The sequence below is a fragment of the Vanellus vanellus genome (genome assembly GCF_965231255.1).
Source record: "Vanellus vanellus genome assembly, chromosome: 18".
Lineage (NCBI taxonomy): Eukaryota > Metazoa > Chordata > Aves > Charadriiformes > Charadriidae > Vanellus > Vanellus vanellus.
The window spans coordinates 537886-560594 of NC_138923.1; the positions used below are offsets into that span (position 1 = coordinate 537886).

Here is a 22709-nt window from a genome sequence, read left to right on the forward strand (position 1 = left end):
TGAAAGCCATGGGGCACAGGGATGGTGGCATGGCAGCGGGTGGGGGAAGCTCTGCAGATGGGAGGGCTGGGGGTGGGGGGGCTCTGTGCCCGGGGTGCCCAGGGCAGCTGAGTGGGTGCAGGGTGAGGACAAAGCCCTGGCCAGGGCACAGAGCAGGTCACCATGCCCACCCTGGGGTGCACCAAGGGTGCCATCCTCCCCTCTCTCCCTGGTGGCAAAGGGCTAACCCTGAGCTGGCTTGTCCCCCCAGCGCCCACCTTGTCCCCCAGAGCATGCCCAGCAAGGGAGCAGGGGGCACCCTGGGTGGGAGCTGCCCACCCGTGCCATCCATCCCACCCCAAGACCAGCCAGTTTCCAGTATGCCATTAAAAAAAATATGGTCTGAAAAATCTGAAAATAGAGCTTATCTCCCCCCAATTTTTCCCCTACTGAAAATACTGTATATTGTATCACAATCTATAGCAGGTGGCATACAGGACTGGCGAGACCAGGGGGCATGGGGACAGTGGAGGTTCAGCTGCCACCTGGGACTGTCCCTGCTCCTGTGTCCTCGAGTGGGGCTAAGGCTGGCCCCAATCCGCCTCCCCACGCACTGTGCTGCCCCATGGCAGCAAGCTGGGGTGCCCAGTGCTGCCCACTTGCTGACGGGCAGGATCTAGCCCAGGGCCTCTAGCCCAGCCTATGCCAGGGAGGCAGAAGGGGCAGTGGGGACACACATGGGCAGCCTGGCCCTGGGCACTCTCCGGGAAGGAGGGAGGACCGTGCACAGCCACCCCGAGGTGCTGCGAAAGCCTGGGGCACCCACAGAGTGGGTGATCGGAGTTGGTGTCAACGGGCCCTGCTGTCACGCTGCCTCTGGGCACAGCCCCCCATGGTGACAAGGTGGCAGGACCCTCTGCAGAAAGGAGGGGCACTGCTGGCCGAGGGGGTGCCTGCTGTCAGCTCTAGTGACGCTGCCAGCCCCTGGTGACATTGCTGGTCCTGGTGACACTGCCAGCCCTAGTGATGCTGCTGGCCCCATTGCCACGGTCCATCCTGCCCTCCCCACCACGCTGGGCACCACTGCCGGGTTGCACCGGTGCTCAGCTGGGCTGTCTTGTCCTCGTACCTCAATGTCACCCCACTGCCAGCTTAAAAAGCCATCCTGGGGTGCAGCAACCCCTCGTCCAGTACCACCAGTAACCCAACAATAAGAGTGCAGGCAGCTCCTGTGCAGGGCCGCACGCTGAGCAATGAGTGCCAGGGCAAGGGGGACAAGCAGGGGGACATGGCGGAAAGGTGGCACAGCTGCAGCAATGCCCTATGGTGGGGAAAGTGGGCGGTGAGAGCAGGCAGGAGGCAGGGTGAGGGGGTCTGGGAGGAGGGACGTGGTTGCGGGCAGAGGGGAGAAACAGCTGGTGCCAGCGTGTGAAATACCCTGTGAAATAGCCCTCTGCCCCACCGCGTGCCCCTCTACAGTGGCGCCGCTGCCTGGTGCCAAGTGCCCAGCGTGGCAGGGCCAGGGTAGCCGGACCCCCCGGCTGGCAGCAGCGGGGGCAGGCAGGACGCACCAGAGAGGCCCAGGACCCCATCTCAGGCAGACTGGAGGTCATCGGTGACAGAAACCAATTGTGGGTGAAGCACCAGAGCTCCTGCCCCCGCGGTGCCAGACCTCTGCTCCCCCCACAGTGCCAGGGGCAAGCGCCAAGCCAGGGGTATGGGAACAAGGCGAAAGCAGCCGTCCTTCCTCCGGCCCTGCCAGCGCCAGGCCTGGGGTGGTGCCAGTGCCCGGGGAGGGGGCAGAGGGTCCCCACAGCCAGGGGTCCCCAGGGTGGGTAGAACATGGGTGTCCAACCAAAGGCACCACTCACAGGCCTCATCCCCACCACAAAGCGTGCAGGGCCGGCGACACTGGCACCAAGCCACATCCTTCTCTTCACAGTCTCTGTCCGTTGGCACGCGCTGGCTGGACAAGCCAGCCCAGGACAGTGGTCCCCGGTACCACGCAGCGGCACTGCCCTGGAGTTGAAGGGGACAAAGGCCATCCAGTGGGCAGTGGCTCATGGGAACCGTCCAGGCCGGCGCCGCACCCGTCGTGTCCTCCTTGGCATGCGCCTCCAGCTGCGGCAGCTCCGCTCGACGGGGCGAAGGGAGAGGAGAGGCCAAAAGGGTTCGGTGGCTTCACAGCCAGGCGACATGGCTGCCCATGGGGTCTCAGCACAGCGTGTCCGTGTTGAACGAGAGCTGAGCCTGTGGGCAGAGACAGGCAGGACTCAGGGGCTGGGCAGGGCAGGGGCTGCCCGCTCTGCCCAGCACACCCAGTGCTGCTGGGGCCAGGATCCAGCCTGGGGTGGAGAGCAGCCTTCCCCAGAGAGCCCCCTCTGGTCCCACCGTGTCCCCTTCCCTGGATGAGACCCAGTGCTGTGGCACCCAGCCCTGGTGCCCCATGGCAAGGACACAGCTGGGACCAGGGACACCCAGATTCAGGGACACCCTCTCACCCTCTCCTCCTCGAAGCTGATGAGGCCTTCGTCATCGGTCTCCAGGTCCTCCTGCTCCTCCACCACGAGGGCCCGCAGCTCCGTGGGGGCAGCCCGGGGACGCAGGAGGCTCAGCACACGCTCCAGGGGTGACTGCAGGGCACAGCTGGGGCTGGTCTCCTGCTGTTCCAGGTTGTCACTTTGCTTCTTGGCAAAATTCACAAACACCTGTGGCGAAATGGGCAGGAGGCTGCAAGGGACCCCCTCAAGCACCTCCACCCCCTGGCCACTCCTCGCCTGCCATCTGTGCCACTGGAGACAGGCCCCAGCACATCCCACCAGGCTGTGGCCACCACCGAGCCCCCCACCTAGCTCCAGTCGTGTGCCAAAGGTGGTTTCTGCCAGGCACTTCGTCACAGCCACCCCTCCGAGTATGGCCACCCTACTTGGGGACAAGCACCCAGCCACCCATGCTGTTCCCAGTCTCACGTTGTCCAGCGTGGTCTGGCTGACGGAGTAGTCTTCGATGCCCAGCACATCCACCACCTGCTCCATCTTGCTGAAGACCTGTGCCAGCGAGATCTGGTCCGATTTCAGCTGGTACTGAGCTTTTGTGTGGTGCCGCTCCTGCAGGGGACATGGAGGTGACACCCAAGCCCTCACTCCCTGACCCCCTCCTCTCACCCTGCAGGGGGTCCCACAGAGCTGTCCCTTGGGGGAATGAAGGCTGCTTGCACTGTGACGCAGGGGCTGGCAGAGGATGCCACCAGCAGCGCTGGGAGCTCACCTTGAGGACGGCCTCGGGGAAGTTGCGGTTGAAGAACCTCACCACCTCCTTGACATTGAGGCTGGACTTGGTGCGCACTGTGATCATGTAGCCATCGCCAAACCTGCGTGGGGACAAAGGAACCCATGAGGACCTGTCCCCCCCGCCCTGCACCTCTGCAGGGAAGGACTGACCCCATGGAATGGGACAATGTTCTCTGGCAACCGCTTCACCCACCCGAGTGAGCCCGTCCCTGCCCACCCTCCAAAGCGGCACCCACACTAAGAGCTGACACCTTGCTGTGGGTGCCATGCCATCACCCTGCCATGGGGGGTCCAGCTCCCTCCCACCCTGCAGCGCACATGGGGTGCTGGATCCCCACTGGGCTCTTACCGGTTCTTCAGGTGCTGGATGCTGCCAAGACACTTGAGCCGCCCATTCACCATGATGGCCAGGCGGGTGCAGAGTGCCTCGCACTCCTCCATGCTGGGGAGACAGGGCAGGCTTTAGCAGGGAGGCACGGGGGGACAGTGCCATGGCCTCACCACCAGGGATGGGAGAAGGCAACAGAGGGTGTCCTGGGTTCCCTCTGCTCTCCGTGTCCCTGCCAAATGCCATCGTCTGGGGACTAAAGAGCCCCCTCCCACCCATGCAGCACCCCACATGCCCAGAGGCATCACACGTGCAGCCAGAAGTCTCCCCCGGACCTGTGGGACGTGAGCACCACGGAGCGACCCGTTTTGATAACATCCAGGATGAGGTTCCAGAGGAAGCGCCTTGCCTTGGGGTCCATCCCTGTAGTGGGCTCATCCTGCAGGACAGACAGCACCCTCAGACACGTCAGACCCCAGGAAGACCCTGCCACCCCCTTCTCACCATTCCACACCCCAGGACACTGGAGGCGGACCCAGGTGCAGGCAGCTCCCAGCCAGGGTCATTTCTCTACCCTAGCCCAGTGCCAGCCCCAGGGACACGGTGGGTGGGAGGAGGACCCCGTGGGCAGGGTGCTGGAGCCCAGGGCGCACCAGGAAGATGAAGGCCGGGTATCCGATCAGGGCGATGGCTGTGGACAGCTTCCTCTTGTTGCCTCCACTGTAGGTGCTGGCGGGTTTGTCGGCGTACTTGGTCAGCTCCAGCTTCTTCAGTGCCCACTTGACCACCTGCAAGGCGTGGGGGGCTGCTGTCACCCTGCCAAGGCCATGGGGCTGGCAGAGCCAGCAGCGGGCAAGTGGTTGGGCTCTGTGGTATGGGCTGGCTGCCAAGGGGACCACAAGCAATGGCAATGTGCCAGTAAGCGGAGCCCCACAGCAGTCCCTGGCATGGCCATGAGGGTCAGTGGGGGCCTGTGAGCGTATGTGCCCCGTCCCAACATCCCATGTGGGCACACCACTGGGGTGGCACTGCTGTGAGGGCAGCGGCACCGGCTCAGTCCCCACTGCTGCCCAATGATATGTCGTTCCCGAGGCACAGTGCCAGCCTTTGGGTGCTGGCAATCACCTGCCCGCAGCCCTACCCGCTCCTCGTCCTTCCAGGGGATGCCACGCAGGCGGGTGTAGAGCTCCAAGTGCTCCTGGGCCGTCAGTTCATCGAAGAGTGCGTCAAACTGGGGGCAGTAGCCCAAGCTTTGCTGGACCTGCAGGAGCTCCTTCAGGATGCTGCAGGAGAGGATGGAGGGGCCGTGGGGAGAAGGAAATGCTTTTCAGGAGCACCCTGTTGCTCAGCCCCCCTTCACACGCCTTTATACTGGAGCATCTTTTACTAGGTAATGCACATGGGCAGCCTTGGCTAACAGCCGGTGTCACTTGCCAGCCCCCAGATGATGGTCAACTCAGCAGGACACAGGGCTGCAGAGTCCCATGGAGCCACATGGGCAGACTCACCCTGCTTCATGCTGGGAGACCCCCAAGTAGAGTCTGTCCCACCCCCAGGACAGCAGGCAGTCCCCACCTTCCACCCAGCCCGTGGCCCCCAACCTGTGCCCATTAACGAAGGCCTCTCCACCCGTGGTGCTCTCGTCCCCTGTCAGCATCTTGAAGGTGGTCGTCTTGCCCGCACCGTTGACACCCAGCAGCCCGAAGCACTCCCCAGGCCGCACACCCACGCACAGCCGGTCCACAGCCAGGATGCGCCCGATCTTGCGGGACTTGTACACCTGGTGGGGCAGGGGATGGGGGCTCAGCCCGCTGGAAGGTGCCTGGACCCCAGCCCCAACCTTCGTCCCTCGGATGGCACGGCTCCGAGGTGTCTCCTTGCAGCCACGGCACAACCCCCAACTGCTGCCACCCTGCTGCTGCACCTTGGTGAGGTTTTCAATCTTCAGCATGTCATTGTCAGCGTCGCCACGCAAGACACGGTGCCGCTCGTTGGCCACATCGATGTCATCCTCGATGGGTTTGGTGGACACGGGCAGTCGCCTGCCAGAGGGAGCACAGGGCAGGGTGAGGATGAAGGCACAGGAGTCACCTGCCCGCATCCCTGCCAGGGATGGGCAGCTCCGCAGCTCGCACCCACCAGAGGGGCAGCCCTAAGCTAAGGGGTCCTGATGGCAAAGCTTTTCCCCACAGCCAATGCCCCCTAGCCTGTCCCACGCTCCCCAGCCGCACTCACTGGGGCTTCCGGAAGAAGTTGTACTGGCACATGATGGTGATGAAGAAGCCAACAAAGCCTTCAATTGTCATGGCAACGAGCCCCCGCGTCACGATGTCCCATTCGAAAGGCGATTTCATTTTATCAAACTGCCCTGAGTGGGAGAAAGAGGAGAGAGCAGCTGGGGATGCCTTCCCATGGGGACAACCCGGTCGTACATCTTGAGCTGGCCTGTGACAATGACACTCCCCTGCTCCCCTGCTGCAGCTGCCTGGGCTGGTTGGTGCTGCTGGCACCAGGGCCGGTCACAACAAGGCTTTACATTCACAGTGCGTCTGCTACTGAAATCATCTTACAGCTTTTCAACCTCAGTAGGATGAATCAACCCAACTGAGAGTGGGTATTGGATGGACTTCTCAGATCCAGCCCCAAAATTGCCCCTCATGATGCCAGCAGCACTTGGGTTATATATGGAAGCTGCTTTTGAGAAGCAGAGAGCAGCAAGAGCTTTTTGAGGCCAAACTGAAGCTGCGAGTAGCAAAAGGCTCATTTTGGCTGGGCAGCGCAGCCCTGCAAGCAAGAGACCACGTCTGGAAGGAAAGAGCCCTTGCAGTCCTCCTCCTTCATATCACAGCATGGCCCCCCCATGGCCCACCACAGCCCCCTCATGGCTCCACCATGGCTCCACCGTGGCCCCGCCACGGGCAGTGGACAACAGCAGCAGAAACACACAACTCTGCCAGGGCTCACAATCTCCTCTCCCTGTAGGGCTGCTATTTGGGATAGCCCAAGGAACCGTTTTCAGCATCACTGGCACCACACCACGGATGACCCTCAAACCTGTCTCTTCCTGCACCCCAGTCTAGTTCATGTCCCCTAGCTTTTTGCTCCAGGTTGCCCTGGCTCTCAGGAAGCCACACAGGGTAGGCAGAGGGGATGTGCCAGCACCATGGTCCCCCCCAGGCCTCACATGCCCTGGAGCGGGGGAGGGAGGGAACAAGAGGCCATACCAATCTTGGCATAGTATTCGTTGATGTACTCATTGTAGGCCATCTCCATCAAGCCATGGCCCAGGTTGTAGTTAGGGAATACAAGGAAGCAGCTCTTCAGGTAGCTATTGACCACCTTCAGATCCTGTGGGGATGGGCAGAGAGGACACAACCATCAGCAACACCCCTGAGGACTGTGAATACATGGTAGGATCAGGATCCCCACCAAGATACAGCCCAGTCAGGTCTCATAGCTGACCCTGCTGGGAGCAGGAGTTTGGAGCAGAGACCTCCTGAGGTCCCTCCCAACCTGAGCTGTTCTACCACCCAGTAGTAGCTTCTCCCTTCCTGGTGGACCCAGGCAGAGCTGTGAATCCCATACCTTGTCGTGCTCAAAGAGCTGCAGCAGGAACGTGGCAACAGTGGCCGTGATGCCAATGAAGAGGTTGATGACGATGAGGAAGACATAGGCGGAGCTGGGCACCTCGAACCAGAAGGAGGCAGGGTACATGATGGGGGTGATGGACCATCTGGAAAGGTGAGTGGCAGGAGTGCATGTCAGCGTGGCAGGAGAGGGACCAGGCAGTGCCAACCATAGAGCCTTGGGATCACCCACCTCCCACCCCCGTCCTCCCTGGGCTCTCCCACCCCAGCCCTCACAGCCCACCAGCTACAGGAGCTGCAGAATATCAGCCAGATGGGCAGCCCCAAGGCCAGATCCTCCCCGCACAGGCACCGTGCAGACGGGGCATTGGGGGGACCCACCAGTGCGTCCTGACCACCCCTCTGAGCAACGTACCCGTAGAGCAGGAAGAGGGAGAGGACGGCGGGGAAGTTGGTGGGAGAGGTGTATGCCGGGAGGTCAAATACGAACAGGATGATGATGCAGCACGTGGCTGGCACCAGGTAGTTCAGCTGGAGAAGACAGAAACTTCTGTGATTGTCCACCCACCCACCTGGCCCTGGGGGCTTGGCTGGTGGGGCCATGCGCCCTGCTCACCATGTCCCACACGTAGTTGGCCAACCAGTAGATGACGGGGTCGCAGCCACTCACGAACTGTAGGTGTTTGGCCTTGGTGGCCTTTTCAGCCACCAGGAACACCACAAAGCTGGCTGGCACAAAGGACATGGCCACGATGATGAAGATGGCAATCACCACGTCTGTGCCTTGCAGGCTGCATGGGAAGCAAGGAGGAGAGCAGGAGCCCTGTCACCCTCAGCTGCCCAAGGTGCTGGCCTGGGACAGTTGCTGTGCACAGGGCAGGACACAGCACAGGGACCCCCACATCACAGCCACCCAGTGTCCCCCCCCGCAGCCTGTGGGGCAGAAGCCTCAGCATTGCCCTGCAAACCGGGGTGAGGAGCTCCCTCCCTTCCACGCAACGGCCACCCTCTGTCAACACACTCCCTGGACCTACAGATAATCCAGGGACAGGCTGGCGCTCGTCTTGTTCATGGGGTGGTTGGTGACTGTGATGCCTGCAAAAAGGTCCAAGAACAAACACAGGAGTGTGAAAGGTGGCTCAGGACAGAAAAGTCTTGCCCCCAGCCTGCCTGGTCCTAGTGCTGAGCAGGAGGACAGATTTCCTCCCTGCAGGAGGAGAGCTGTCTGAAGCAACTGAGCACCCCCAGGCCAAGCCCTCCTTCACCAGCTGGCAGAGCGTCCTCGGACACATCACAAGCCTAGGTGCCTTCAGGCAGCACTTTGGGATGTTCTGCTCCAGTCCAGACCCCAGAGAGATCTGCCTAGCCCGGACTTCATAGCCAAGGTGTGTGACCCCCTGCTCCAACTGGGCACTAGCCTTCTTGGTCCAAGGGGGCACATTGCACTTTAGAGCATGGTTGGACCATGCCCTAAAGCTGTTCCTGATGTGCTTCTGCCCTTAAACACCTCCAGGTCCTCACCATAGGCAGCAGGGTTGCCTTTGCTCTTGGGCAAGTTGGCTCGCAGGATGGCATTGTTGAGAGCATTGAGGTAGGTGGGCATGCTGTGGTAGCCCTTGTTGTTGTAGAAGACCTGGAGGAACAGAGAAGAGTGATGGGAGGCAGCAAGACTGCTGGGCCTATGGCAGATGTACTGGAAGGAAGGGATGGGACAGGATGAGATGGCACAGGATGGGATGGGACAGCCACAGGGCGGGCTCCCTGTGCTCCCAGCTGTGGGGAGGGCAGGCCACTGCTGACCATGCTGGGCCAGACCTGCTGGGGTGGAAGCTGCTAAGCGCCCCATGGCATGAGAGCCGCACCAGATTCCTCATTTGAAAGCACTGCTGCAGAGCTGTGGGTGAGGGGTCCCTGCCATGCAGGCAGCACTGCCTGCCCCCTTCTCCTCCCCACCCGTGCCATGGCTGCCACTGCCCACCCAGCTCCCACCCAGCTGCCACGGGGCGCAGCGCAGTCCCACCTGGGCCGTTCTCCGGACAGCGATCTTGCGCACCGTGGCAGGGGCCTTGGCCCCGAAGGAGGCTGGAATGGATTTCTGGACGTTGCCAAAGGTGAGCGCCCCATACCTGTGAGCCAAGGCACCACTGAGAAGCTGTGACTGCTGTCCCCCACCTCCGGGAGCGCGGCCATGCTCAAACATGCTCCTGGCTCCCACCAGTGCCCCGAGCAGGTGTCCCCAAGACCCCAGGCCCCCACCCCTGCTCCACGGCACAGGGCAGACCCTCGCAACCTCCCCTCTTGCCTGTGCAGCCGGAAGCGGTCCGAAGTGTAGAGCAGATACTCAGAGACGTTGCGCCCTGTGATGTCTGCGAGGATGTCCCCCGTCACCACCTTCATCTGCGGGGGGTGGCCCCCCACGCCGCTGGGACAGGAGAAGCCGGTCCCCTGCATGGAGCACGTGCACTTGATGGGCTCGTGGACGATGCGGGGCAGGGCAGGGGCCGAGGTCACGGTCTCTGAGGAGCAGAGAGGGCAGCTTACAGCCAGGCTCCTGCCTGCCTCGGCTGCCTGCAACGACGTGGGGGGCAAGAGGCTGATCCGAGGGGTCCCGGCCAGGCAGGGAGGGCTGCTCTGCCCTACAGCCAGAGCCTGGTCTGTGAGAGGGCTTTTGTGTCTCAGTGACCGAGAGGGACCAAGAGACGGATGTGGGGAAAAACTTTGGGGGACAGAAACGGTTCAGAGAGGGGACATGGAGCGTGGCTGGAGAAGGCAATGACTAGGGACCATGGTCCAGCAAGGGTGACACAAGGCTGGCCACAGGGCTCTTGATGGTGTCACCATCCCAGGGAGCTCCACCGGCACTGCCAGGGCTGAATGGGGAGAGTTGCTCCATGGCCAGCACTGGTGCTAAGCCAGAAGTTCAGCCCAGTAATGCGATGCTCTGCTGTGGCGACGCAAAACATTTCCAGGGGTCCGTGGAGCTGCTTCTACAGGGGGCATATATCATCTCCCTCCTGGAGATGAATCCAAGGCCCAGATACACTCGAGCACCGAGGGCAGGTGATACCTTTGATGGTGGAGGAGAAGGTTGTGGAGTTCCAGGCACGGAACAGGTCCTCATCCATTGAGATGGGGTAGTCGGAGGGAGCTGGGGATGGAGGCGGCGGCACAAAGTTGGAGAGCGGCAGGCCCTGGGTGAAGGAGTCGATGCACATGGCATCGAAGTACTTGGCCGCCAGCATCTTGGACTCATTGCTGTTGAGGTTGAGGGTCTGCATGGGCTGGTCCAGTGTGTTGTTGAAGGCCGTCTTGAGTACACAGGTGGCCCCTATGCCAGAGGGCAGGTGGAAGGTGTTCACCAGCTGTTGGGGGCTGGCGTCGGGAGACAGCCTGATGCTGCAGGGAGAGGAGGAGGTGAGGAGGAGTAAGGAATAGGAGACATGGGTCTCACCACCTTGGCCATCTTCTGCTGGGACTTCCCCAAGGCCTCGGCACTTACAGCTGAATAGGCATGACTGAACGGGCACACAGAGCTGAGCTGCCAGCATTAGGGCTGGCACCTCTCCCAGAGACACCCTGGGAAGGATGGAGGCTGCTTTCTGCAAGGGGACGTGGCACCGGCCAGTTTCTGCTCCGAGCCTGAGCCGGCCCTGGGTCCAGCCCCGCTGCGAGCTGCCCTCCCTGCTGCCTCCCATCACAGGCCCAGGAATGGAGACAGGGATGGGGACGGGGCACGGGACACTGGGCACCAGCGAGTGGAGACTCTCACCGGTACTCACGCCGCTCCTCGTTGGCATAAGGAATGAAGTTGCCCTTGGGCTGGGTGTAGTTGTGGTACTGTGATGGTGAGAGGATGAGGGGTGGCAGGTCACCTGTGGGGACAAGGACAGAACCTGCTCACACCCGCACCACCACACACAGGCAGACTGGCCAAGTGCCTGCAAGCCTTATCCTCGTCCTCCCCCCAGCCAGTGTCCCCACTAGACACATTGGGGCAGACAGAAAGGGCCACCAATAGCACCCAGCATACAGGGTGGGTGGCTCGCACGCACCTATTTCGGGCACAGAGAGTGCCACTGTCATGGCCACGCAGACAAAGAAGGCAGGCAGGAGGATCTGCGAGAAGAGAGCCTTGGTGTTGCGTTTGGCACAGTGGAAGCGTTTGACGATCAGCCCGTGGAACTGGCGCAGCTTCAACCATGAGCCCTCCAGCTTGAAGCTCCCCTGCCCGTCCAGGTCGCGGTCCTCTGCCTCCACCTCCGCCTCTTGCTCTGGGAAGAGAGAAGGATGTCACCTCCCCAGTATGGCCGCAATCACCTTGGCCCCCAGGGAGCTGAGCCAGGCACCAAGCTGGGCACAGCCACCCCGAGGGACAGGGTGGCACCCAACCCTGATGGCCACTGAGCCATGGCAGCACTGCAGCATGAAGCAAGGCAGCTGGCTGGTGTGTTCCTCTTGGCCCAAAATAGGAAATTTAGACAAGAGTTTTTAAAAAACAAGCTAAATTGATGCTTTTTGATAGACCCTCCCCAATTTTCCCATTAGTTCTCCCAGCTGGTGAGAGGTCAGCGTAGTCAGAACAGGCGGATGGGACATTGGTGGGGGCGCCCAGCGAGGCAGCGGGTGCGGGGCTGGGGCTCAGGCAGCTCTGCTGCAGGACTGTCTCAGCTCTGCCTCCTGCAATCCAAATCCCAATGCTCAGAGCAGGCCTGGCCGGGGAGGCAGGGTGGCGCATCCCTGAATTAATCACAAGAGCTACCGGGATAACCCAAAAAAAGGATTTGTGAATAAAACAGCAGCCTCCGGGCGCATGCCTGCACCCTCCATCCTCCAGCAATCCCAGCAGTCGGGCAGGGAGAGCCCCAAGCACAAGTCAGGGTACAGAGGGGAAAGCCACCAGCTGGAAGACGACTGAGGACCAAGAGGAGACAACCCAACCGGGCGCCAGCGTGAGGAGCGAGCGCGTTAGTGGGGTGGGTCTGCAGGGTGGCACTTGTGGGATCTGAGGGAGGCAAAGGGCAGAGCTGCGCCCACTCCGGGTCTCAGCATGGGAGCCCCCCCCACACACATGCGACCAGTTTGGGGGTGCAAACTGGTGGAAGCACCCATTCCCAGCCCTCCCACCCAGGCTGCAGCTCTCTGGGCACAGCATCGGCGGATGCATCATCAGACCCGCCGCGGGGTCCTGCCCCAGCAGGCACAGCCCCCCATCCCTGGCACAGCCGCCTGCCCAGGCCAGGGCCAGCTCTGCCCTGCCTGGGTGCAGGGACGGGCGCTGCCACTGCCCCGGCGACCCTCCGCGTCCCAGCCGAGCACCTCCCCTGGCCCCTGCCGCTGGCCGGGCACCGGCGGCACGAACCTTGCAGACTGATGTTATCAGGGTCCTGCCGGTTATCAAACAGGGGCGCGTAATCCCCAAAGAATTCGGAATAAGCCCCACCTTCGTCGCCCCGCACAGAGCCCACCGAGGAGGCTGAGTGCAGGGACGCCTGCGACTGCGCCAGCTTGGAGCAGGTCACCAGGTTGCTGAGCTCCACCTCAGGCTTCTCCGGCATGGCTGCTTCAGCAAGGGGCTCCCCATTGGCCTCAGGCTTTGGGCCCAGCTCAGGGGCAGGTGGCCGCAGGGCATCCTTCTTGGACTCCTTCATGTCTGGAAGGAGAAGGGGAGTTGCCACTGACAGTGCCACCCTTCACCTCGGTGTGGCACGGAGCAGGGACGGATCTGCTCTGGAAACCCGTAGTGGAGCAGAGGCCGGCTGCCCTTGGCTGGGATGGGCTCTGCTGGAGACAACTCCTTCCCTTGGGAAAGGAGAGCCCTGCAGCCACGTGGAAGCAGAGAGGAGCCACCAAGCCCACACCAAGGCACACAGCCTCGCCAGTCCCAGCACCACCATGTGCCCTCCTGCCGCCCGTACCCACGTCGCTGTTCTCTAGAGACTGGTCCTCCTCGGACACCTTCAGGAAGACTTCCTCAAGTGTGGTGTCCATCAGCCCGAAACTGGTGAGGTCCAGCTCCTCCAGGCTCTGCTCCAAGTGCTGTGGAGGCAAAGCGTGGTGTGAGGAGGGCAGGATGTGCCCACAGCGCCATGGCCCCCTGCGACCGCCTGCCTGCCCACCCCACCAGCCCCTGCGAGCACCTGGAAGAGCCTCTCGAAGCAGCCCTTCTTGACGGCCTCACTGGGAAGGATGTAGGAAAGCTCGGTGTTGGTGTCCGATATGAGGAGGCAGGAGGCCACGTATTTCTTGATGAACTGGGAGACACGGGGCTCGGAGCAGGGGCTGACAGAGGAGTGGGCCAGGGGGCTGTGTGGCTGGCCCGGCTCTGCGGCAGAGGAGCAGCACCGGTTGGTCACCTCTCACCCAGCCTCCCACCAGGACCCACTAAGTCCACATTACACCCCAGCACTGCAGACACTCCTCCAGCCTCCACCACGGGGTGCTGGAGGTTTCCCAGCTGCCCTGCCTGGCCTGGAGACAGTGCTCTGCACCACAGCCTGTACTGGACATCTCGGTGGTCAGCCCACAGGCCAGACAGAACCAGCACCCAGAGGCAAATGCCACTACGCAGGGTCTAAGCCGGGCCCCAGATGAGAGAAATCAAGGCTGAACAATGCCACCTCCTACACCCCTACCCCGTCCCCCTCCACCCTCCACATGGCCTGACGAGACTCGGGGTGGGAGCACTTGGGTGTTGACCTCTTGTTCCTTTCCTGGGCTGAAGAAGGGCTGGTCCTATTTACTCCTTTAAACACTGAGTCCCACTGCCCCCCAGACCTGTGCCGTTCCTGGTGTCTGACTGCTTCTTCACCACCGTCAGCTTGTAGCCATCGCCATAGGTGCTCTTGAGGAAAAGCGGAGAGCCGCAGCACTTGAGCTTGCCGTGGGAGATGATGGCGATGCGGTCACCCAGTAGGTCCGCCTCGTCCATGTGGTGCGTGGAGAGCAGGATGGTTCTCCCTGACAGTGGCACAGAGCCTCATCAGAAAGACCAGAGCCACCGCAGCCAGAGGAGCAATGGTGGGCTCTGCCAACCTCCGCTCACCTGGCTTGTACTTGAGGATCAGGTCCCAGATGGCCCTGCGTGCATACGGGTCCACGCCAGCTGTGGGCTCATCCAAGATCACGGCCCGCGACCCGCCCACGAACGCGATGGCCACCGACAGCTTCCTCTTCATGCCCCCTGAGAGGGTCTGCACCAGAGAGTGGCGTTTGTTGGAGAGCTCCAGGTCCTCAATCATCCTGGGGACAGGGGAGAAGCACCAGGGATGCTGGGGGGGCCGTACCAGCGCCCAGTGCCTACAGGGAGCATGCGATGCCTCTTCCCCGTGTGGTACCTAGGGCTCTCAGCTGCTGGGACAGCCCAGCTACAGCCAGGCTACAGAAGCATCTTCTGCTGATTTCACAGCCTGATACCCCAAGTTTTGGAAAACACTTGGTGGAGGTGGTCCGGAGGACGCCTCTGCTCCCAGATCACCCACCACAGCACAGCCAGCAGGAAAAAGACCCATTCATGCAAAAGGCACGGATGGGGCAAAAGAACCTAGGGGGTGCCTACTTGTCCATCTCCTTGCGGATCTCCTCCTCTGCCATGCTCTTGAGCTGCGAGTAGAACCAGAGGTGCTCCTCTACAGTCAACCTGTCAAAGAGCACGTTGTGCTGCGGACACATGCCTAGGTTCTTCCGGATCTCATCCATCTCTGTCCGGATATCATGGCCGTAGATGGTAGCGGAGCCCGAGGTCGGAGGGAACAAGCCGGTGAGGATGGACCTGGATGGATGGAGAAAGGCAACAATATGAGGGACCTCATATTCCTCCGTCTGGTCCCAATCCCAACCACCACCTCCAGGAGCATCTGCTGGGCCCCAGGCAGAGCAATGTCAGGGCAATGCCATGCACGTGCTACCTGTCCCCCTTTTGTGCAACCCGCACATCCACACGGCTGCCCTCTGGGCATGACACCAGATGCCACAGGGCCCCGCAAGGACATCACGCAGCACCTTCCCCACCCACTGCAGCGGGCCAGAAGGATATGGCACATATCTGCCCTGATGGGCACTCACATAGTGGTGGTTTTGCCCGCGCCGTTGTGCCCCAGAAAGGACACCACCTGGTTCTCATAGAGGTTGAGGCTCAGCTTGTTCAGCGCCAGCTTCTTGTCTGTCTTGTAGACCTTGGTGAGCTTGTCAATGCAGACAACCAACGGGAGGTGGGTTGGCTCCTCCTCGATGCCTCGGGTCTCCTCTGCCATGAGAGTGGGATGGTGAAGAGCCGAGGGCTGGCAGGGAGGCCGGGCTTGGAGCAGGGCTCCCCAGGGGATGAACCTCCCCTTCTCCTTCCCAGTGCCTGTGCTGGCTCGTGGCCCCTTCCCCTCTCCTTCTTGCCAGCTTCCCCCCTCCCGCACCATGGGTGACAGCAGCACCTGGCCCAGGATCCTGCCCTGAGAAGGGCACAGGGGACACACGGGGGTCCATGCAGGACCCTGCAGCAGAGCCAGTGCCATCCTTGGGCCAAACCATGCCACCCCTGTCCATCCTCACCCAGCCTCCGGCTCTCCATGGCGCAGGCCTGATCCTCCTCCATGATGCTGAGGCGAGTGGTGCGGGACCACGGCCAGGTCCACTCCCAGGTCTCCACTCGCCCATTGCCCAACCAGTAGGACTTCTGGAAGGGGAAGTACCAGGGCCGCGGCAAGCCGAACATGCCTGCAAGCACAACCCCTATGGAGTCAGGGCCAACCCTACACCCATGTCCGTGCAGAAGCCAGTCGAGGGCCAGGGCAGAGCCTGGCACAGGTACGGGCATGGGCATGGGGTTTCCCCAGCTCAGGGACATCACTGTGGGGTGGGGGCTGCAAATGCCCTGGCCAGCTGTGCTCAGGGTGACGCTGCTGGGCTGTGCAAGGAAGCAAAGTCCTTTGAGCTTTGGGTTGGGCCTGGCTTCAGCTTTACTAGGAAAGCAAAGGAAGCAGGTGAGACTCCTCCCCAGGAGGGTGATGAAGGGGAACAGAGCTCCAGCCAGGGACATCTTGTTTTCTTACAGTCGTCCAGTGAACTGAGACACACGACTGAAGATTTCCAAGGAACCTGCTGGTGTCACCAGTGGGTCGGGGCGTGTGGGCAGGTGTTCCCAACAGGACACAGGCAGGGGACCCTGAAGGCACGTTGTGCCAAATCCCACCATGTCAGGGCTGAACACCACCAGGGACTAGCAGCATCCCCAGCAAAGAGGCTCCTATAAGATCAGAGGTGCCATCATACCCCACAGCCCGCACGTACCTGGGTGCACAGCCTCAATGTACCAAGTGAGCACCCCGTACACCACAGCATCCACTATCAGCATCATCATGGACAGCAGGAGGTTGAAGTCATCTCCTTCCACGGGCGACTGGCTGAAGGTGTGCCACTGGATGCCCACACCGGCCACCTCGTACAGGGCAAAGTACTTGGAGCCCAGCCCAAAGGCTGTGGTGGACATGAGGGACTGCGAAGAGGTGGAGGGGAGGAGACGTCAGCGGGAACCACAGGCCACCTCTGGACGAACAGGTTGGGGCGAATTCCTACCCAGTGCTGCCCCACCCAGCCCCGTGGAGATGGTCCCTGCCCTGGGAGGCACCAAACCTTCTGGAGATGCCTCCAAAGCCCCATGGGGAGTTGGTTCATACAGGCAGACGTTTGCCCAGGGCTTGGTGACAGCTTGGTGGCCTGTGTACTGGACATGGAGTGCCCAGGGCAAACCTGGGGCCAAGCACCTCCCCAGCAGCTGCAGCCAACTCACCGCGATGCACTTCTCAAAGGCTGTGATCTTGTCATGCGCCACCTCCTCCCTGATGGCCACGTACATGTAGGGCACGTAGCTGAGGAAATAGATGATGCCTCCACAGGCAGAGGCCAGCTTGGCCTTGGAGTAGAGCACCGACACCAAGAAGCTGCAGGGAGGACAGCATCACCTTGGATCCTACCCCACCAGGGCTTTCCCCACACCATCTGATTTTGCTGGTGTTGAGGTGATAAATTTGCCCCTCAAATCACCTGGCTGGGGGTACTTGTGCCCCTCCACCAGCCCTTGCCCACACAGCTCCCAGCACCCCTGCCCCATGGCACAAGGACTCTGGCACTGCCTGTGCCCCCTCACCCCACAGAGTGGACCAGGCAGCTCACCAGAACATGATGGTGGCCACTGCATAGATGGCAAGAAAGAGCCAGATGATGAGGACATCACTGTGCATCAGGACCTTGCCATACTTCAGGATGGCGGTGAGTGCTGTGACCGAGATGGAGAGCTGGACGAAGCCAGTGATGAACCAAGCCACCCAATGCACTGCGTTGTTCAAGCCCATCATCTTCATCACCTGCGAAGCCAACGCTGCTCAGCAGGGCTGTCTCCTACCCTGCCCATCCCTGCTGCCTCACTTGCTGGGGCTGGGAGATAGATGGGCCGCACCGAGGGGTCCCTAGAGGCTGCTGGGAGCAGGCAGGCCACAGCACCCTGTGCCAGGGTGCCAACAGGCTCAGCTCCCTCCAGAGCTGAGCAGGGCTTGTGCTGGGGACACTCAGAAAGACCAGCTTAGCCCAGGGATGTGGGATCTGCACCCACCCCAGCTCACGCAGCCTGGAGACATGGGGAAGGTGCCCAGGGATGCAGCACAGAACTGCTGCAGAACTTAGAGCTCAGAGATGCCAGTCCTCCCCAGGGATCTCTCCCACCATCCCCACCTCTTTCAGGCGATGCTCCTTCTCTGTCACAATGTGCTGGATCATCATGGCCACCGAGTAGACCCAGGAGATCACCATGCACAGGGGCATCATGTGCTCGATGACAAAGAGGAAACTGGTGGGGTAAAGGAAAAGAAGGGAGAGCTGGATGGTGGCACCATTGCAGAGACCCAGGGAGACCCTGGGGCACTAGGGCAGTGGAAGGGCTCTCCCACCACCCGGGGACAACCAGCCATCCAGTCCAGCAGCTCCTTAGTGCCCTGAAAGAGCTTCTCCAATGAGTCCACAGGACAATGTAGTGTCCTGGCTGTCAGGCAGCAGCCACGGGATCAGCCCAGTGCCCTGCCTACCCTGGTGTGGACGGGGCCCTATCCACCCTCCTGCCCTGGAGGGCTAGTGGCTCTGGGACTTCTCCAGGTGCTTCCTCCAGACCACTGCATTCAATAACCACCGACAGATCCATGTGCCATCCATTTGCCACACTCCTCTTTTTCTCCCCAAGTCTTTCAGCCTCCAAGACACCTCGCAGCCACGAGTTCCTCGCTTCAGCTGCAAACTGGGCACAAAGACCTTCCCCTGCTTGCCTAGCCTGGTGGTCCACGGAACAGGGCTTAACTGGTTGCTCATCAGCCCCAATGTCACCAACCTTTCTCAGGCCCCCAAACTTGTTCCCTTTTCCCAGCTGAAGTGTCCTAGTCTGAAAAGGGGAAAAGGGAAAGTCCTGCCCCTGCCCATGCAGGTGTTACTCACTCGTCCCGGGTATAACATGGGTACGGGAACATCTGCACATAGTTGCCGGGCTCCACCACATCATGGCCAACAAACGTGTTGATGAGGGCGCGCTCCATCATGTCTGGGGAGGAGAGAGAGAGGCCAAGCTGAGCAGGCAGTGCGGGCAGGGGCCAGGTTCACGGGCAGCTGTGGCAGGGAACTGGCACTCACCCTGGATCCAGACAAAGCCATAGAGAAAGTAGAAGCGGCCGCCGGTGTTGGGGCCGGGCCGCCAGTAAGCCCGCCGTATCTCATTGGTCTTCTCCGTGAAGCTGGAGTTCTGCCGGATCTTGTACATGACGTGCGGGGGCAGTGAGCCATCCCTGTTGGTCTGGAAGATGACGCCTGCGGGCAGTGGGAGAGGCAGGTAGCCCGCTGGCACCACAGGAGATGGCCACACCAGCCAGACCGCAGTGACAGGCAGGGACATTGAGAGTTTCAGTGTGTCCCAAGGGCCAAGGGCATCACGAGGGCTGCCACAGATGAGGAGAGTGGGCATGGCCCTGGCATGGGATGTGAGGGCACGTGGACAGCATGCAGCAGTGGTGGGAGAGCCAGGACAGCAGCAGGGTGCTGTGCCCGGCAGGGCTCAGCCAGGGACAGAGGATGGGTATCGTGAGATGCTCGGTCTGCTCACCCACCCAAAGCATGTACCAAGGGAGCCACGTCCCAAAGCCAGTGGCCCCAGCCCAGGGCAAAGCTGGAGAAGCACGCAGCTTCAGGGGCCCCTGCAAAGGGGATGGTTCCCGGGGACATACTGGCAAAGACCGTGACGTTGTCCTGGTAAGCCTGGTTCAGCGTGTAGTTGACGATGCTCTCTTCATCTGGGAAGCCTTTGAAGATGTCCACGCTGACCTAGTGGGAGGGGAAGGCCAGTAAGACACCACTGCCCCTGATGGGTCTAACACACGGTCCCTGCATACAGTGCAGCATCTGCCACCCACAGCCACCCTGCAAGCCCCTGTACCCAAAGGTGGATGGACACACCTCCACTGTTGACATCTACCCCAAAGCTCTTGACACTGCAGAAACCACTAGCTCCTCCAGGGTTCCCATCCCATGGCCTTAGGGGACCTGACCCCTCTTGAGCCCCATAGAGCCTCAGCTGCAGGCAGTGGGTGCCACTCCAGCACCCGTGTTCCCACAGGCAGGCACAAACTCACCTTGGCCATGAAGTGGACCCAGCCACAGGCGGCATTATCGATGGTGTCCAGCTGCTGGAGCAGGACACTGGCATTGGGCAGGGAGAAGTTGCCGCTGAGAAAGTTGTGAAGAACATCGCTGTCGGAGACATTCAGGATCTCCGGGTGCTTGTGGAGGTCAGCGGTGAACTGAGTCACAGAGGAAAACACAGGAGGGATAAGTTGGTGTACAACCTGCCTCTCAGCTCCTTGCCCTCCCCATGGATACAGACAGGACCCCCTCCCCATGGACACAGACAGGACCCAACACTCCTCCTGGGAATGGAGGGACAGCATCCACCCTGCGCAGGGAACCAGCCTGGTCCTCGCGAGAGCAGGGTGGGCACTCAGGAGCACCTGAGAGCTTCTCATGAAGAAGCCATGAGGTGCCTGGGGGCAGGACATCTCCTTCCAAACTCCAGGGCAGTAAAGCCCAGGCAGACTTGGTCCCCACTGCACTATCCTACCTGCTGGAGCCAGCGGATGCGCCTTTGCAGCCTGCCCTCCTCCAGGTAGGCACGGATCTCGGGGGAGATGTTCAGCCATGCCTTGGCATAGTGGGTGACATTGCCCACAAAGGCAAAGGTCTCATTGGCCTGGGGGGGAGGAAGGTCACACCGTGGGAAGAGGCACCCCTGCAGAGCGGGGCTGGTGGGAGAGGAAGGACAGGGTTCCCAGTCTTTGACCCCTTACCTTCAAGATGACCTTGTCCACTTCAGTGCCCACTGGTGCGTACAGGATTTTGGGGTTGCTGGTCATCAGATGCACAAGGAGGCCGAGGTTTCGCTGCTCCTTGCTGGTGAAGCCCAGCGAGCTCATGTTGCCCTGCTTCAGCGCCTCAGGCTCGATTGTCCTGCAAAGAGGGCTCAGGCTGCCAACTGCGTTCCAGCCCCAGCACCCCTCGCTGCGAGTAGCCCCCACCCCTGCCCAGGAGGGGATTTCACACCGACTCCTGTGCCAGCATGGTGCTGCCCAGCACAGGGAACTTCCCCGGCCACAGCACAAGGATGTGGTGGAGCATCCATCTCCTGCATGCTCATCAAGGCATGACCAGGGCCCTCGACCGCTGGCAGAGACCAGGTGGGCTCTCCCACATCCCTGTCCCAACCAGAGAGCACCTGGATCCAGCCCCCTCCAGCCCCCGGGGCTCCTACCGGTTGTTGCCGCAGAGGATGGGCTGCAGCCCAGCCCAGAGCTGCACGAATGCTGAGAACTGTCCCTGGGGGTTTTCACCGCCGGCCGGGTCCCCGCCGGCACCCTCCTCCTCCGTCGTGGTGTTGCCGGCCGTGGTGTTGGCGCCAGCCCAGCCGGTGCTGTTGGCAGTGGGCAGGGGGGTCTTGCTGGCGCAGGCTCCCCTGGGCAACAGTTTGGCCAGTGCTGAGAGAATGTCCACATCACGGAGAACCTTCTCCATCTCCACCAGGTCCTCCAGGAGGGCACGGAGGCGGTGCTGGGCGGCCGTGCTGTTCACCTCATCCAGTTTCAGCTGTGAGGACGAGCGGGCAAGGGGTTACCCCTGGGTGGGGCAACAGAGCCCTGCTCACCAGCAGGAGGGGGACCAAAGGGAACCCCATGTAGTGGCATGTCCGCTTTAGTGGTTAGAAGGTTGGAGCTGTGCCCAGCTGGCACTCATTGCCATGCATCCATGGCTATCAGGCAGTGGGAGCGCAGGCAAATGTTGGCAGGGTCTTGTTAGGGGACATGAGATGTCCCACAGGCAGGAAGGGTGGTCCTCTGTGACCACAAGGGACATGTCAGACTTGGGTGGGATGAGGAGGGGACCTCAGAGCCAGTCTTGAGGAGCTGTGCCACCAGAGACATTGCCAGTCCCAGGGAGAGAAGCCTGCAGGGACATGCTTGGAGGATGCTGGGGACACCCAGCCCATCCAATGGGCAGTGACCAAGCGGGTGCCAGGAGGGGGAATCATCTGGGGTCCCACCATGGGGCTGGGCAGGGGGTGCCCATGTGGGGTAAAGGGGTGACCAGGAGGGACTGGGCCATGTCACAGAACCCCCCGTCCCCACACAACCCCTGGTGAGTACGGAAACCCTGCCCAGGACTCATCCCTGTCCCACAGCCAGTGGGAGGCCCATCCCACAGTCCCGCTCTCACCCTGCTGACAATCTTGGGGGTGTCCAGCTGGTCCCGCAGCTCGGTGGCCAGTTGGGCGAAGCGCTCCCGGCGGGCAGCCCGGCTGCCGTTGCAGGCCAGCGCCCGGTACGCCTGCAGCAGCGGCTGCTGCCCAGGGGCCACACGCAGGAGGCGGCGCAGCTCCCCTGGACTCTGCTCGCACGTCAGCTGCTCCAGCACCGGCCCGGTGAAGAGGACACCCTACGGGGCAGGGAGCCATGGGGACGCAGCCCCAGGTGCAGGGGCACGGCAGCTGCCCACATGCCCCCAGTTCGCCCCACGAGGTGCTCACCTCCATCTCGGTGATGAAGGCCTGGGGGCTGTCGGAGGTGGTGGGTGCCGGGGCGGCACTGGTGAGGCCCAGGGCCTGGGAGAGCAGGCGGAGTAGCGCTGGCCGGCGCGGGGCTGCCGCCGGGTCCCGCAGTGCCCTGTGGACCAGTCCTTCCCGCAGGCTCCTCCAGCTGCTGGGGAGACTCTTCTGCAAGAGGACCAACTTGTGGTGGGGTGGCTGGTGGTACGGGGGTTCCCCAGGGTCCCCCACAAGCACACGTGCACAGCCCCACAGCACCCATGTCTACAGTCTCCATGGGGAGGGGAAAAATAGGGGATGTGCAGATGCGGAGAGCTTGGGTCCCCTGCACCTCAGCCACAGGAGGGAACAATCTCCCCCCGTCCTTCCACAGCCATTGTCCAGGCGGTGCCAACACCCATTGCAATGGGAAACAGAGG

The 22709-nt window shown here is 61.7% G+C and overlaps 1 protein-coding gene across 1 annotated transcript in view; it reads right to left on the reverse strand.

Annotated features, from left to right (window-relative positions):
* Nucleotides 1-2193: 2193 nt before the first annotated feature.
* The window catches only part of ABCA2 (ATP binding cassette subfamily A member 2), a gene marked incomplete at both ends in the record, with an annotated part of 33209 nt that continues 12693 nt past the window's right edge, over nucleotides 2194-22709 (reverse strand). The window contains 43 exons of the mRNA XM_082492535.1: nucleotides 2194-2229; nucleotides 2481-2687; nucleotides 2949-3086; nucleotides 3247-3349; nucleotides 3619-3711; nucleotides 3933-4036; nucleotides 4251-4385; nucleotides 4739-4880; nucleotides 5199-5377; nucleotides 5522-5639; nucleotides 5833-5965; nucleotides 6822-6945; nucleotides 7183-7330; nucleotides 7600-7715; nucleotides 7801-7975; nucleotides 8219-8279; nucleotides 8706-8817; nucleotides 9205-9310; nucleotides 9487-9700; nucleotides 10252-10580; nucleotides 10954-11056; nucleotides 11237-11455; nucleotides 12544-12834; nucleotides 13100-13220; nucleotides 13322-13506; nucleotides 13959-14141; nucleotides 14227-14423; nucleotides 14740-14952; nucleotides 15246-15426; nucleotides 15723-15887; nucleotides 16461-16665; nucleotides 16960-17110; nucleotides 17343-17533; nucleotides 17898-18012; nucleotides 18648-18750; nucleotides 18840-19013; nucleotides 19427-19523; nucleotides 19832-19999; nucleotides 20317-20445; nucleotides 20543-20702; nucleotides 21004-21335; nucleotides 21963-22181; nucleotides 22273-22458. Of these exons, the coding sequence (XP_082348661.1) occupies nucleotides 2194-2229; nucleotides 2481-2687; nucleotides 2949-3086; nucleotides 3247-3349; nucleotides 3619-3711; nucleotides 3933-4036; nucleotides 4251-4385; nucleotides 4739-4880; nucleotides 5199-5377; nucleotides 5522-5639; nucleotides 5833-5965; nucleotides 6822-6945; nucleotides 7183-7330; nucleotides 7600-7715; nucleotides 7801-7975; nucleotides 8219-8279; nucleotides 8706-8817; nucleotides 9205-9310; nucleotides 9487-9700; nucleotides 10252-10580; nucleotides 10954-11056; nucleotides 11237-11455; nucleotides 12544-12834; nucleotides 13100-13220; nucleotides 13322-13506; nucleotides 13959-14141; nucleotides 14227-14423; nucleotides 14740-14952; nucleotides 15246-15426; nucleotides 15723-15887; nucleotides 16461-16665; nucleotides 16960-17110; nucleotides 17343-17533; nucleotides 17898-18012; nucleotides 18648-18750; nucleotides 18840-19013; nucleotides 19427-19523; nucleotides 19832-19999; nucleotides 20317-20445; nucleotides 20543-20702; nucleotides 21004-21335; nucleotides 21963-22181; nucleotides 22273-22458 (6861 nt within the window). The remainder of the gene's footprint in view (nucleotides 2230-2480; nucleotides 2688-2948; nucleotides 3087-3246; nucleotides 3350-3618; nucleotides 3712-3932; nucleotides 4037-4250; nucleotides 4386-4738; nucleotides 4881-5198; nucleotides 5378-5521; nucleotides 5640-5832; nucleotides 5966-6821; nucleotides 6946-7182; nucleotides 7331-7599; nucleotides 7716-7800; nucleotides 7976-8218; nucleotides 8280-8705; nucleotides 8818-9204; nucleotides 9311-9486; nucleotides 9701-10251; nucleotides 10581-10953; nucleotides 11057-11236; nucleotides 11456-12543; nucleotides 12835-13099; nucleotides 13221-13321; nucleotides 13507-13958; nucleotides 14142-14226; nucleotides 14424-14739; nucleotides 14953-15245; nucleotides 15427-15722; nucleotides 15888-16460; nucleotides 16666-16959; nucleotides 17111-17342; nucleotides 17534-17897; nucleotides 18013-18647; nucleotides 18751-18839; nucleotides 19014-19426; nucleotides 19524-19831; nucleotides 20000-20316; nucleotides 20446-20542; nucleotides 20703-21003; nucleotides 21336-21962; nucleotides 22182-22272; nucleotides 22459-22709) is intronic.